General features: G+C 39.5%; 2 protein-coding genes across 2 annotated transcripts; one reads left to right on the forward strand and one right to left on the reverse strand.

Annotated features, from left to right (window-relative positions):
- The first annotated feature begins 975 nt into the window (after positions 1-975).
- Positions 976-10,089, forward strand: LOC116253688 (RGS1-HXK1-interacting protein 1). Its single transcript, XM_031628626.2, has 10 exons — positions 976-1,281; positions 1,752-1,818; positions 2,105-2,182; positions 3,325-3,377; positions 6,241-6,324; positions 8,692-8,744; positions 8,841-8,905; positions 8,991-9,049; positions 9,540-9,630; positions 9,749-10,089. The coding sequence occupies exons 1-9, from the start codon at positions 1,060-1,062 to the stop codon at positions 9,627-9,629; spliced, it is 771 nt and encodes a 256-aa protein (XP_031484486.1). The 5' UTR covers positions 976-1,059; the 3' UTR covers position 9,630; positions 9,749-10,089.
- Positions 10,090-14,437: 4,348 nt separating this feature from the next.
- Positions 14,438-15,733, reverse strand: LOC116253747 (GATA transcription factor 2). The gene is made up of 2 exons (XM_031628728.2): positions 15,349-15,733; positions 14,438-15,222 (listed from the first exon to the last, which is right to left on the reverse strand). The coding sequence occupies exons 1-2, from the start codon at positions 15,571-15,573 to the stop codon at positions 14,641-14,643; spliced, it is 807 nt and encodes a 268-aa protein (XP_031484588.1). The 5' UTR covers positions 15,574-15,733; the 3' UTR covers positions 14,438-14,640.

Here is a 15,733-nt window from a genome sequence, read left to right on the forward strand (position 1 = left end):
TGTATGGGTGTCGATTTAAATCAAACGACAATTGCCATTGTGGCTACGTTGTCCCAAACTTAGCATCCGATGAGTTCATAGTTTGCATGGAAACTTTAGCCCCAAACCATAATGGCAAATAAGTACCAATTGAATGTTGCAGGTGGATGCCCAAATTAGACATTGTCAATGCAGGGACGGCCATTGCAGTAAAACTTGTCACTGGTCGATTTAGCTGATTGCTTCAACATGTGTTTCAAATTAGTGACTAATTGGTCACGCTAGCAACTAGCCAACCTAGTAATTGATTGATTAAACAATACATAGTTTATAGACGTTTTACATATATATTATTTGCATTGATATCGATTTACATGCTTGGTTTTCATTAAAATTCTAGTCCGGGTTCATGGCAAACAAGCACCAATCTGAAAATTGAGCTGGCCAAAACCGTTTTTTTTTTTAAAAAAAAGGAAGTGTGTTTCGAGTGTGCTACCCAAATACGGGACCTAATAAAAAAAATTAATTTCACAAAACCATTTTTTTATGAAGAATCGAGTATTTGAGGGCTTCATCCAAACGCCCTCTAAATGTTTTTTGGTACTTTAAAAAACTAATATAAATATTTGGACAAACATATTAAAAGGTTAATATTAATCATAAATAAATAAATAAAGCTACTATCAGTTTAATTTAGCCCATGCGAGTTACCAATATTGTGGATATGGCTCTGGAAAAATAAGATTTTAACAATTATATGAAAAACCGTGAAAACGAGAGGACCGTTCACCATGAGTTCGTTATTTCGAGAGCTCGCCTATGAAGAAGAGGGCGGCTGGAGAAAAGTTGATGTATAGGAGGAATTGCGAGGACGTCAGGCCTGTTTCGGGAATTATACTGAAAAGAGAGAAGGTTTTAATGGGAAAAGTATCTGTATAATATCGCGAAACTATCCGTTACCGATAAAATCGCTAAGGCCGATGTCCCGAGACGGATGCTGTTCCGATGACATATGCGGGAGTGTGAGGGAGAGGTGGGGAGAGAGAGAGCAGCGAGGGAAACCAAAAATAATTGGCGGCAATGGCAGAAGGAGAGGGAAAGTCTCCGGCGTCCTCCGGCGAAGCCCTAATTTCTGGCGGGAGATCCTCCGCGGAACTCAAGCCATGGATCGAGTACGCCGTCGAGCAAGCTGAATCCTTTGGGCGAACCATGCAAGAAACCGCCGATTCCGCCGTCGTTTCTGCCCGATCTCGCCTGCTGGAGCTGCACGCCATCTCCTCCGATCTCCTTAATCGATCATCTGTAAGCCAATCGATGCCACCGCCTTTATGGCGCTTGCTGTTATAGTTATGGGTCCTGGGTTAGAAATGATTCATCGATGAATTTTGTATCGGTTGCGTGATATTTATTGGGGCGATTGTTACTATCATTAGTATTAGTTTGTTTATAGATCATTACTAGCAAGGGAATATTTTCGTTCATCATTTATCATACCCGGTGAATTGCGCACATGGGCGCCTTTGTATTCGCTAAAATATTAAATCACAACTGCGCACTATCTATCTGACAAGATAAAGTTGGAGACGTGCCCAGTTTACATACGCGAGATGTCACACACATAAATGGCGAAGAAGAGGAAACATAACTGGTTTTCATAATTTATACGTTCACCTTTCCCCTTAATTCAGGCAGATTGGGAAAGTGTGTTCACTCACTCTTTGCTTGAACTCTGATAGCTTCACTTACTCTTTGCTTACCATACTTAATTTCAGGAGGTTTATGCATCTCTTAAAGCTGGCTTCGATCTTTACGAAAATGCCGCTTTTGGGTTACTGAAAGGTTCGTCTTAAGGATTGTCTAAGAGTTATGTAATTGTGCTTTGGTCAGTGTTGTGTCTTGCTTCACACGCACGTCCCACACCATTACAGAAAAGTGGGACATGGAAAGCTGTATTGTGCTGCACAATGCAATGAAGAGCGCGTCAGCGCGTGCATTTTCATTTATCCCTAGATAAGTGGGTGCTGCGAGCACCTCACGTATATTGCCTTGTACCTACTTATTTTTTGAATTGTTTTTTCTCTTTGCATTTATCGTGCTGTTGTTCTTACTAAAGGAACGTGTGCAGATGGTTTGTTCGTTGCAGCTGACCACCCATCTATCACACTTGGTGTTGCAGCTGGTTCTTCATTGCTTGCACTGAAAAGTATTATATACAGCCCATTGTCCTCTCTCTGTCTCTCTCGATCTTATTTTAATCCATGCCTCATGGTATTCAGTGATACACATAAAACACACCTTCACTTGCTAGTTGTTGTATTTGCCTTGCCCTGCTCTGTCATTGACGATAGCATTCATGTTACTTTCATAAGTTTAATAGTTTTATCTTGTTATAATTTGGAAATAGTTAAATGTCTAGATCAGGTCTCATACACCAATGCAGAACTATTGCTAGTTTCCTACTAGTCGGTCGAAACTTGTACATTAAAATTCATGAACTTCATGATCCCATATTACTGAAATATACAAACACACCAGAAAAGCCAGATCGTGTCCAATCAGTTAATCCCTTGTCATTGTGCAAAAAGATAATTGTAACTATGTTTTTTCCACAGACCTACTTTAATTTTTTCCAGCATCCGTCTACATGTTCCAAGAAATTAAATTGTCATTGTCATTTCCCTTGTGCAGTATGCTGTGCCTTTTCTCAACATTCAGCACTTGCTTCAATTCCCTTGTTTGATTTTCAATTTGAATGTCTATATAGTGGCCTGTGTTCCATGTGACTTACGTTTCAACAAAATAGTGCACATGAATTTATTCCAAATATCTTCAGCCCTTGTTGTTTAATATGATTTACTCAACAGATGATAGTTGTAATCGGTAGCCATTGGGAGATTAAGTCAGTTTTAAACTTTAGCATGATCCTTTACATGCGTTGCCCATGACACAGGCACATACTCTCGTTATGGTGTTTATCCATGGAATCATGTCCCATTTCCCATGCTCTTAGCAAGAAACAATCAGTCTGAATTTTGATCCATTTGTGATGATTTTTTTTTCTGGTACTCGAAGTAAAAGGGACATATTCAAGTGCAAAGAAAAGTCAACAGTTTAGATGGTTTTTATTTTATTATCTCAGAAAGATAGCATTGGCTTGAATTTTGAAATTTTTTACGTGTGTGTGTGTGTGTGAGAGAGAGAGAGAGAGAGAAATTAGTGTAGATCCAGGTATTAAAAAAATTGACTCATGCATGCTATAAGTGGACGATTTGTAATGCTAAGTTCCTCTCTCTAAAGAAATCTAGCTTTAGTTTTGCCTGAGTGAGTTCTTTTCTTAACTGACAGGGCCCAGAAGGTTCTTACTTCGTCGTGCATCACGCCTTTTTGTGAGTGAAGAGGTAGGTTGTTGATGCTGGAAATCTTTTCCATGCTGTTTTATTTCAATTTCTGTTTGGTGTTTTGGTTTATTGTATGCATACTAACTTGCATAAGCTAGCATAATCTGCAATCCCCAATCTATTTTAAAAATCAACTGATTTCCCACCTGCACTTTGTGGCTTAGAAAATTACAATTAGAACATTCATCAACAATGACTCATGAGACAATCTACCAAAACTTTCAGCTCTAATTGACACTGGGAGAGTTTTGGAACTTGGAAAAGACAACCTTGCACTTTGGGAAGGCTCTCATTATCATTTTTTGTTGAAACTTGAGTTTTGGTGCATCTGAAATATCTCAGTTCTTTCATGGTCTTCTTATTACATAACAACGTCTGCCAAAAATTTAGTAATAAGCTAAGTTTTCAAAATGAGGAGTTGGGCATGGGTCATTCAAGACCCTCAAATACTAATCGGGGCTAGTCGGTAAGGGTGGGACTGGGGGCCCGATCCAGCCCGATTAAATTTTAAAAATTATTTTTATTATTAATAATATTATCCTTTATTATTAAAAAAATATATTAAGAAATACTTTATATTAAAAAATATATTTTTATTATAATTGGGCCAGGCCTGGGGGTTTTGGGTCTCAGGGCCGGGCCCGAGCCCTACTTTCGGACATCGGGCCGGCCCGACTAGTCGGTTTAACTGGGTCCAAGTCATTTGACTATAAATAAATAGATATGTGGAAATAAATACAAAAATCTATATTTATGATGAAAGAACACAGACTACTTATTTGGAAAGAAATACAAAAATCTACATTTATGATGAAAGAGCACACATATATGTGTATGTGTGTATGCATATATAGGTGAGACCATCAAAGATGAGTTGTCTGACCAATGACTAGCTTGACCAATTGACTAGTCTGACCAACTAGTCACTGGTTTGAAGCACAGGTCAGTTGACAGCAGGCCAGTCATGAGTCAACTAGTTAGCCAACTTGGTGGGACTTTGACAACTAAAGTAAGAAAATTTATATTCTATCTCCTTTGGTTTCTAAAAATGTCCTGTAGCTAGAGACTCGGTCATTTTTGACAGGCGAACATCTTACTTTCTCTTGTATCATCTTATTCCTAGATGATGCATATTTGAATTATACGATATTAGTAACAAAATATTCTTCTGCTACATTTTGCCAATGCCTGTTTGTTCTTTTTTGCTGAAGAAACCAGCAAATTACAGCTAGTCCTTTGTTTTTTTCTTTTAAGGTGCAACCCTTAGGAGTTGGCCTTAATAGTAAAACTGTTCCTTAACCATGATCAAGAAGAAAAAGATAGCACTGCAGAAACAGCATTTTATTCTGTGGCTGGACTTTGTATTTTCATGCATTGCATGGTGACAAATAGCTTCTCTAGGGCATTATATTATATGAATACTTGCCAAAATGTAAATAGAGAACATAAATGGAATTTCAAGTTTGTGTTGCATAAGATTATGATATTGAATACGATATTATGTTTTTGTGATGTAAGCTTACAATTTGGATACGCTAAGGCAATTGTGCTGCGGCAATCCTTATCCCTCATGACACCTACTTTGCATGAAGTGGCATGTAGATTGGCTTAAGAAATCAATACTAGATTTGTACCAATTTTTCTTCTCAAATAAAAGCAATGAAATCCTCATTTTCGTCTTTCATCTATACAATATACATTGATTTGTGCTGATTTGGAAGTCGCCATCTCAATAAAGTTGCAACTGGATAGACTTGCCAAGAACAATTAAAATGATTAATGGCGGTTATCCTTCATTTCCGTGTATCTATCATTCATTATCAGTTATATTTTTGTATAACCAAGTTAACAGCTAGGGAATACAATGAAAATAGTAATAGTCTGGTTTGTTCTCTAAGGGCTTGTTTTGTGTGTAAATACATCCAAATATGCCAACTAAACATTTATGAAACAGCATAAAAGATAAGTATTTACCTGTTGTAAATTGTTACTTGTTCAAGAAGATGTGAGAGTTCCAGATTTTGGTTCGAATTATGTAATTTTTCAGACAAGAAATGTTAAACAGTTGTCATGAATCGTGATCCCTTCTCAAGTTTAGAACCGTCATTCTTATGTAGAGCACTTAACTTTTTAATAAAGTTTGGTGAAGTGAAGTTAAACATCAAGGTCTTGATTTAAACTTTAAACTTTAAAGTGTCTGCGTTACCTATTTACTGCCTATAAGTATTCAGGAGCTTGAACTGCCTTGTTGTCAAGGACCATGTCCTCATGTTTATTTTCATGTGTATGTGTTGGTTGGTTGATGTGCAACTCATGTTCCACTTGTTCATGTGTTAATGATGTTACATAAACAGTTGATATTACCACTGACAGTCTAACTCTGTCAGTAGTTCGGGAACTTAAATTCTGATAAGTCTGATGCATCTAGTGTCCCCTCTCCTGTGGTTTCTGGGAGTGGTGTATATTGTTTCAGCCTTTTGCTGATAGGGTTATGTCTGTAACTCAGTTCCATTGTGTGAGTAGGAATTTATTGTTCTTGCCTATTACCAGCGCCAGTCATGGACACTTTCTTGTTTCTTTACTGACTTTCCTTCCATATTCAAGGCATGTAAATTCACGAATTAGTGGCTGTAGCAGTAGTCATAATGAACTAATAATACAGAACATGACATTTCGAACAAGTGGCCAATACATTTTCCCGATAATGTAGCTGAAGATATTCATGCCAGCATATGGTATCTCCTTCTGCATTTTCTGTGTTTCTACCTGTTTACCATGTCTATTTATTGGCAAGCTATGTGAATGCTCCCAGTGTTGATTGCAAGTTTGCAACAAATAAACCCAAGTTTTATTTTCTTTGTAGTCCATGATTTCTAATGCGGAGGAAAAAGTAAAGCAGCTCAGGCAATCAGTTGAACTTGTGAAGAATGAAAGTAAAAAATTGGAGGTACTTTTTTTTTTGGTTTTATAGGACCTTTTGTCATGAATCAACTCAGAGAGCTGTCCTCTGTAAATTGCATGCGAATCTTGAAATTGTGTCAATGAATGTTCAATTTGAGGATGTATGAGCTATTGTAAGTAGATCCAGCCTCTATTGTTGATGAATGTGCAATTTATGTCAATTTTGCGTATGGAAGCTCACAATTGTTAATTTTGGGTTTTGAAAGTGTCTAATGGTGGTTATGGATTAACCTTTTGCTGGACATTTTATTTGGTAAAATGTGAACCCAAACAGCTGCCTCACTTATAATGTGGATTACAGACTGGCAGGAAAGCTATTCATTATTGATCTTGAGTTGCGATTGGCCTATGCATAAGCTGAAGCAGATAGGCATGTAAAAGAATTTATGCTGGTATGGTATTTTTGGTTGAGTTAGTTCAAACTTCAAAGGAGACTCTTTCATATTAACAATGCTAGGAAAACCGGACAATTGATGCTGAGAACATGGATTAGAGTAACAGTCTTTAGGGGATTCAGTGCCATTGTCATATTGTCTGTCTAAACATATTATAATGAAAAGTATATTCTGTTATGGTCCATCCAAGAGGTTACCTTGCAGCCTATGTCACATAGGTATGGATATGGGTACATGGGTTTTTAACATCTTGGTACGGTGGTACGGCGAAAAAAAAGTGCAAAATAAAAAAAAAAGTAAATTTGAAACAAAATTCATACTATTTTCTTCGTTATAAGTTTAAAACAGAACAATATTTATAATTAAAGATATAAAATTTATATGCAAACCATATTCCTATACCTAAAAGAGGGCAAACTGGCATATTTTGAAGAAATGGCTGATTAAATAGAAATATTTCAGAGCTGCAGAAGGCTTCTGCTAAACAGAAAGATTATCAACACGGGGCAAAACTTGAACCCAAAATCATAAAGTACATGTAAAGCATAAAAACAGAACTAGGAAAAATGCAGCAGTGAAAAACCTAAATCATGAAGCAACAACAATAGTAATACAAAGGGGAAACAGCATACCAAAAACAGAATCAAATGAGAAAACAAGGGAGAACCTGCATATGCAAAGCACAAAAGGAGAAACAATGCAAAAGAAACCCAAAAAACAGAGTCAAATGAAAAACAAAAAAAAAAAACTTATGCCACTGGCGACGCTGAGTACTGCCGCTGTCTGTTTCTGGTTGCCGCTGGCCAGTGAAGCTCCCCACTACCGGCCATCTGCTTTGATGCTATGTTCAGGCTGAAGAAGAAATCGTGAGGAAGGAGAAGAAGGGAATGTCGGGCGTTAAAAAGATATGGTTTGGATTGGTTCCGACCCGGAGCCAATCCAAAGATACCTGACCCGTACCGGCGAACCCGGGCGTTAAAATGATATGGTTTGGATTGGTTCCGACCCGGAGCCAATCCAAAGATACCTGACCCGTACCGGCGAACCCGTTTTAACTTACCGCGGTACTGGTATGTGTACAGGGGACCAATTTCACGTACCACAGTGACTTAGCTTGCAGCCCTTCTCAATATTCACAGTTTTCTAGAAATTGCCACCTCTTTATGTTGGAAGCTTCTGAAAATTCACTAACTTTCTACATTTTATTTTGTTTTAGTTGTGTTTTATTTTGAATCTAATGCAAGTATGTAACTCTCTGTTGTCAGAGTACACTATGATCTTGGACATGTGAAATTAGGATATGTCAGGTGGCAGTTCTTCTAGGTTATCAAATGTTTTGTGGCACAATCTTCAATCATATGATTTGTGAAGCATGTAACTACCAAGCTGAAGCTTTTGCACTTTCTTTATTTAACTAACATTGCCTGATGGTCAGAGAACACCATTAACTTGGATGTGTGAAATTAGGATCTGTCAAATGACATTTCCTCTTGGTGCTAACAAATGTCTTGTGGCACAATTTTGAGTGGTATCATTTATGAAATATGTAACTACTAAGATGATGAAATTGCTTTAAACTTATTGCAAATGGAAGTAATAATTTGAGATAGTATAGAACTTAGATGCTACACAATAAATGTAAAGGTCTTTACAAAGGTTTTTTTCCCCTTTCACTAGTTAGTATCACAGTATTCTTGCAAATTGACTCAATCATATTGCATATACATATTTGGCTTCTTACCTCCGAGCTTTAATTTTCAACCTTTGGTGGATAGTGTGGTCATGATTGCCACTACATTTTCTGTTGTTTTGCTTGTTGTCTGGAGCATGTTTCTTGTGAGTTCACAAAATGTCACGTAGAGCCTGTTGGTTGAAGTAAACAGTGGCTAGGTCCATTAAACTTTTATATAGTGGAGTATAACGTGAGCATCAGACTTCATATTTGCCTATTTTTCCAGGAGAGGGCTAAACTGGCAGAGGAGGAAATGAAACGAGGCCAACTGAAGCTTAGGTTTGTCTTTGGTAGTTCATATTTCAGGATGCCGTCCTTATCCTAGCACAAATTGGATCGTGTTATGGTTTAAGAATTTTCTTTTTTCTGTTACAGACAAGCTGGACATCAAATTCAGGGAGTCATTCGTTCTGTAGACAAGATCGAACGACAAGTGAGAGGTAACTGATTTATTTAAACCTTATGGACACTTCGATATTTCATAACTAGACTATTCCCTAATTGGAGGTGTTACCTTACATTTAGGCCTAAAAGATGTACTTGGAGAGCTTCCTCGAGTTGAGGCATCTAGGTTTCGTTCACAAGTAAGTTTCAGCTACTGTTGTGTGTGTGTGTGTGTGTGTGTATTGATAACAGCAACCACTCTTCGAGGAAGAGAAACTTGGTCATGCGTGCTTAACCTGCTATCTTATGGGGCGTCTCTGATTTTGTAATAATATATCTGCATTTGGGGAATTGCTTGAAGTTGCTGCAGTCGTATGCAAACTGGATAAACCTAATCCGTGGTAAATAAGCACTCCATATAAATCTATTCTATGGGTTCGGTCTGGCTAAAATATGTATAAATGCAAACTTGAAGTACATACTTGCCGATTACTTGTCTTATTTTATCAATGTGGAGTCTCAGATTTCAATCCCATGGTTTTGAGGACGGAAAACCACTTTATGTCAGGTGGCAATCATTTGCCAACCCAAGTTTAGGCATCCAAAAATGGAATGAAGTTCTTTCTCAATGTTTAGGCTGCATTTTTTTTTTATAAGTTGGAAGGATTCTGGTTAACATGTCTTGTGCAGGTGTCTTCTATTTCCTCCGAAGCTAAGCGAGAAAAAAATGCTTTGGCAAAAGCAGTCACTAAAATATCAAATTATGGAATTTCAGTTTGAGGTACTCACTTTTTTTTATTAATAGTGCTTTATTTTGGTGCATTTAATTCTAATACCTCTTTTATTGGGACAGTCAGTTATTTGTGATGTGTGAAAATGATGGTAACTTGTTTTGGCAGCATAAGAGTCTCTAAGATACGGGCCTCAGATGAGGTGCCTCTCTGCCTGGAAGCAAATAGGAATAATATGTTGAGCTGAATCAGCTGAACTAGTTGGAAGACCTTTATGAGGTTGTTTTTTGTGGACAGATGAGCTGTTGTTATCACTGAAACTAGATTGGCCAATGCGATCACTCTTGGAGTCAGAATCTGGAAAGAAGCAAAAAGCCATGATGTATTTTTCACAATTATTGGGCCTACCTAACCATTTTTGTAGAGAAATCATACATTACTTGTGCGTGGGACAAAAAATGCAAACGGTTGGATTGATTGAAATAAATTGCTTCCCACATTCTCATGTATCCATGTTATTAAAACAAATCTTCTCTAAATTTCAGACTGTGCATCACAATTGTGCCTTTTGAGAAGGTGCATTTTTATCATTCTTCTCAATGAAAGGAGCTTGTGTTCTACTAGTACTGTATCTCATAGAGCTGTTAGTTGATCTTTTGCTGGGTCCTCCGCCTGTGAGTAGCTTGATTATTGAGGCTGATTGTCACAAACATAAATTCTCATTTGTTCAGATGGGTATCTTTTGCAGTTGTGTATTGGCAAAATCTAGCACAGCTTATGAATATTGTGCCTCGTAGTTGATGCGGATCTATGTAAACTGTGGCTTACCCTGCTATACGTTCCGACACGTCCATTCAAAGCCTTTGGGTGCTTCAATCCAACTTTAATGCTCATTGCTGAGAGGCAATGGCAATTATCTTTCCCCGATCTGACTTTTTGGTTGCACCGGATTTCTCTTCACGGATGCATTGGTCGGAGACCTGAATTAATTATGTGTTACATGGATTTGACTTGTAGATATGCCTATCTTGGTAGCTTCAATATGAAAAAGTGATATTCAAATTGTAGTTCAAATACTCGGGTTGGGTGTCCTTTGTCATAGCTAAGAGTGGGCTTCCTAACCCATGCCTGCTAATCAGAGAGAGAGAGAGAGAGGAACTTGCGTTTGAAATTTAGGGAGTTGTTTGACTGTGCAGAAAGCAGTTGAGATAATCGGATTCAGCGTAGACGTGCGGTCGTTTATCTCCTGTCTTTATTAGAACAAGCTTCTTGAAGACACCCGTCGCGCGAGAATGTACTCACCATTTCAAACACGTTATCAGGTGATTTTTTACCCCTTTTTTATTTTTCACTTAAGAGTCCCTTCCTTCGTGAACTAATTTAGCCTTAATTGCATGGAATCAGACTTTACGAGTCCTGGTACTCAACCAACCCATTGTTTCTTCATCCATAGATGTCAGACTTTATAACAGACAGGATAGAGTGCGTTTGTATTTCAGAGAGACTTTATACTCCAAGCATAGCTGGTCGAGTTGGTGGCATGGACACAAGTTATCAGTTCAATTTCCGTGAGCGCTATTGCCTCTATGTGATATGGGATGGGTGCTATGCTCAGGCTCTTATCAGCGAGAGAGCGAGGTTATTTCAGTCGCGCACCCAGAGGAAGGCTATATAAGGGTTTTTTTTTTTTTTTTTCACTCTGAAAAATTCTCAGGCTTCCGATCATCCCGCAAATGGTCCCCCTATTTTGCTGTCACACCACCACCAGAATGCAAAAAGTTGATAGATATCTTGAGGATTTGAAAACTCTGTAGCGTGCCTTGTAAAGCCAGTTATGTGGCTGTTTTCTTTTGTGGCTTTCCTCTGGCTCCTCAATGCATTGGGCCTCAATAATGGTGCAATGCCTCTTCTTACCAGCGAATAGTCTTAATCTTTACTCTACAGAGTTGACATCACGTTAGATGAGAGGTAGAATATGCATGGTGGTGGTTGTGGCCTTCCATCATTCCTCCAAGCATGTGAAGGCAAATTAATAATGGAACTGAGTTTTTATTAGCGGGTGAGGAAAAGCACCAGCTATCAAGGCCAAACGCACATGCTACTACAGCTTTTTCTGATGCCATGCTATATTGTGAACATGGATGAGGTTTAGGTTTCTCCGCAATTTGGATATGGATTAGCTAAATGAATTAAGAGTCAGATTTGATTCTGATACAGTGAACTCAGAGTCGGCAAGTTCTCACACTCTGTCCCATTTTGTAACCCTAGCTGGTTATACATGGTTGAACAGGAAAGTACTGACTAAAGCTTTGTCCTATTTGATAGCCAGAAGGTTCCCCTTTTCCTATCCCTTGCTAATTTTCTCAAAATAACAAAGGACAATTTCTTCTTGCCATTGGTAAAGTGAAACTTGTCTTGGTAGAAAAGAAAAAGTCTTCTGCTATGTTTTTTTTGTCACTTGGGATAAAGCCCAAAAGCATCTTGACACAGAGTTGAGAAAAAGGGAATGCAAAAAGATGACCTCATAACCAATCCCATGTGATGTTTAATAATTCATATTCAGCTGCAAGTCTTTAACCACTTGCATTTAGCAGCTAGTCACCGACTTATGGGCTTTTTTTTCCCCTCTCAATACTAATTAAAAAAAAGGAAAGAAAGAAAGATACTCAGCTCTGAGCTTGGGTCATTTGAATGGGGAGTTTATACACCTGAAATGCTTCACAATGGGGTCTAAATGATTAAGGTTTCACTGTGATGAGGTCTAAATGATGATTAAGGTCTCATTGTAATCCCCTTTTAGCTAAAGTCTTTCCAATGTTCAAGATTGTGTTCAGTTAAAATAGGTTTCCTCCCCAAGTGGTTCACCAATGATTTCAAGCACTCAGATTTCTGAGAAGAACCTCTGAACAGCCACTGTATCAAGTTTTTGCAAAACTTGAATTAGTGCAGGCTGTGAAAATTGTTAGTTGATGGTCAACAGTGACTGGTTAATTTCCTCAAAGCCTCATGTCGAGTCTCAGAATCAGCCACCCAATGGTACCTAAATCAAGCTGAAGTTCATAAATAAAACTTAAGCTACATGATGGCAGTTGATCGTTTTGGTCTACAGTAGGGTTGTTGCATGGAAGATGCCACAGGAAGGTAGTTGATGACTTGTAAAGAAGTTAGTTTTTCCTGCCCCTTATGGCTCATTGCACTCTAAACAGGAATTAGTAAATGCAGAGGTTGATGGGTACCGCTTTTCCAAATTCTTAATCTCCATTCAACAATAAGTCTTGCATTGTGGCCTCATTATAATGAAGAGTTTGCTACTGGGAATATTGAGGAAACACTTACTGTTTGGAGTTACTGATCACTTAGATTCTTGTTATTCTGAATTAGTCAAGGGAACACATAGGACTTATAGATGATTGAGATAGGAATGAAAGCAACACATATTAAGGGGTCTTAGCTGATGAAGATTGATACAGGGTAGTGAACATGATTGAGCTGTTCATGTCTTCTATCAAAGTTCATCTTCCAACCTAGAGAGATTCTGTTATGCCAATCAGAAAGGGATCTGGCAGACAAATACCACAAGTATATCTGATTATTCCCATTCTGAATACGACGGCATCGATCAAGATTAGACTGGATGGAGGCGGCAGCCCTATCAGGCCTGTGCCACTGTCATTTGGGCAGTCGTGGTTCAATTCTCATGATCAACACTTTCTGTGAAACCAAAGCAACATGAAGGATGCCTAGAGTATGATGCTTGGAGTGAATCCTTTTTCAGCATGTTCTAGCCAGGTCTAGGTCATCTGAGATTGCCAATTATAAAGAAGAATGAATCAAGTTTTGAATTGAATGAAAGGAATATTTTATTTGTGAGCAACTGAGACAGACAGAGTAAATGCCTTTAAATTAAGTCACCTATCATCCCCATTGATAACTGTATCTGTTGAACAAGCACCAGTTCTTTTTACTCAACTGAATTGATGAACAGGTTTAAATTTCTCATCACTCTCCTTCTATCTTAATTAATTAGTTTTATTTTCACATAGGTGCCCCCATGCCTCAGCTTTAGCACACGACCTCAGAACCTCACAAAAGCTTCCGAAATGTCTGTTTTTGTTAGTCCTTCAGTCACTTTCTATGTCAAATGACTCCAAAATGCTACTTAAAACGACAAAAGGCAACGCCCTCAACATTTTGTAGTTTTGCGGCTTCAAATCCTTGCAGCTACATGTGAGAAAACAGAACCGGTCATGTGCAATTTCCAGAAAGAAGTGCGAGTGATCTTAGCTTTTTAATGGCCCAAGCAGCTAATCGCTAATATATGATAAGTTCAGGCACCTGTACGTAAACAATCACAAAAAGTTAAAGAGATTCAAAAGTCTCAACCAGTCCTCCCAACCTACCTGTCGGCAGAAACATATTTTTCAATACTACCCCTGCAGAAACAGCCAAATTCCAAGACTGTCCCCATTACCCCCTTAGAACACTAAATCCCTGAAACACCCTCCTTATTTTACCGACATTCCTAAATTACCCTTGGCATTACTTCCCACAAATATTAAATTACCAAGGTTATCCCCTTTTACTTACATCATCAGCCCCTTCAATCATTCACTCCACCGTACCACCATGTGACCACCAGAATAGAATATTCCCCTCCCCATCATACCCCCAACCCTCACGTGGCTCTTCATCCAAAGGGAGGAAAAATAATAATAAATTAATTCAACAAATAATCAAATAAAATAAGTCAAATCACAGTAGAAAAAAACCTAATCAAAACCCTAAAAAAAAAATTAATGAACCCACAAAAGCCGCACTAAATGATAGAAAAGCCCATAATTTTCCGTCATCAGAATCTAACAAAATCTCTGCAACAATCTGATTTAATATGCCCACCAACACAAAAAGGGAAAAAAGGCACTAATTTTTTTTTTTTCTTTTCCCTTGATTAGACTGACTGAGAAGGAGAAAGAAAAACCAACCTAAGATTAGAAGGAAAAGATTTTACATAAAGCAACTTGATTCGGGATTAGGGGTAATTAAGCGGTTCTAACTGTAATTTAGATCACCCTGAAGTCTTGCTGCTGCCGTTCGTGGCCGAAGAAGTCACGGTTCTGTTGCCGGACCATCTCCTTCTGGCGCCGGAGCTCCATGACTTTCCGGTGGGAGTTGGAGTGCTGGCTTATCATGAAGGTCGGGCTCGCCGCCGGCCTGTATTCCGGCACCAACCGGCCGGATTTGTAGCGGACCCCGCATGCGTTGCATAGGGTTTTAGGACCCATGGGTCCTGCTCTCCACTGTGGGGTCTTCTCCGCCGCGCAGTGGGTGCATTTCCGGCCGGCCACTCCCTCGGAGGCCGACCCCGCTGACCCGGCCTTCCGGCCGACCTTCCCCTTGGCGCCGGTCTCCTGCTGGCGGCCGGGAGGAAAGCCGGTTGCAGAAGAGGTGACTATCCGACTGGTCCAATCGCAGACCGCTGCACGCGAGCGCTTGCTCCTCGCCCGGCCGGGGACGGCGGCGTCCGGCCAGAAGCACGTCCCTCCGCCGCCGGAGCTTCCCGCCGGAGCGCACGAGTAGCCGGTGGCGGAGAACGAGTCTTCCACGAAGTTCGATAGCCATTCCAATTCCGCCACGTCGTCGCTCTACCAATCCCAAAACAGAAAAAAAAGTTAAGCGCAAAACGAAACTCAAAAAGCAATTGCCCAGAAATGCGAAACCCAGAGAAAAAACAACCCCAAAAAAGCTTTTGCCATTAAGGGGAACTCTACCGGAACACAGAGCTCGTCTGTAACGTCGTGACAGTCCGGGAAGCTCTGGTGGGTATCTGCTTCCGGTGACTGCTGGTCTCCGTCGGGCTCCGGTAACGTCATTGAGGTTGGTGGGGAGTCGGCATCCAGGGGGGCGAAGATGTCATCGTTGGAGAAATCGAGCAGGTCGTCGATGTGCAAGAAATCCGAGGACGGAATCCCGTAAAGATACGGTGGAGCTTCCATTTCTGCGGCCTCCTCTCTCTCCTTCCTCGTCCTCCCCTCCTCCCTCCAAATGAGAAGGGCGAGCACGAAGGAAGACAGGTAGAAATAGAATAGAAGAGGTCAGAGAGAGAGAAAAAGAGAGGGAGATAGAGATAAATACGTTTTTAAGGATCGGTCGAAA

The sequence above is a fragment of the Nymphaea colorata genome, chromosome 4 (assembly GCF_008831285.2).
Source record: "Nymphaea colorata isolate Beijing-Zhang1983 chromosome 4, ASM883128v2, whole genome shotgun sequence".
Classification (NCBI taxonomy): Eukaryota; Viridiplantae; Streptophyta; class Magnoliopsida; order Nymphaeales; family Nymphaeaceae; genus Nymphaea; species Nymphaea colorata.

Excerpts from the sequence above, each read along its gene's own strand:
- LOC116253688 (XM_031628626.2), top strand. The coding sequence starts at position 1,060 with ATGGCAGAAGGAGAGGGAAAGTCTCCGGCGTCCTCCGGCGAAGCCCTA. Across the intron at positions 1,282-1,751 it reads ATCTCCTTAATCGATCATCT|GAGGTTTATGCATCTCTTAA; the intron begins GTAAGCCAATCG and ends ACTTAATTTCAG. Across the intron at positions 6,325-8,691 it reads ATGAAAGTAAAAAATTGGAG|GAGAGGGCTAAACTGGCAGA; the intron begins GTACTTTTTTTT and ends CTATTTTTCCAG.
- LOC116253747 (XM_031628728.2), bottom strand. The coding sequence starts at position 15,573 with ATGGAAGCTCCACCGTATCTTTACGGGATTCCGTCCTCGGATTTCTTG. Across the intron at positions 15,223-15,348 it reads CAGACGAGCTCTGTGTTCCG|AGCGACGACGTGGCGGAATT; the intron begins GTAGAGTTCCCC and ends TGGGATTGGTAG.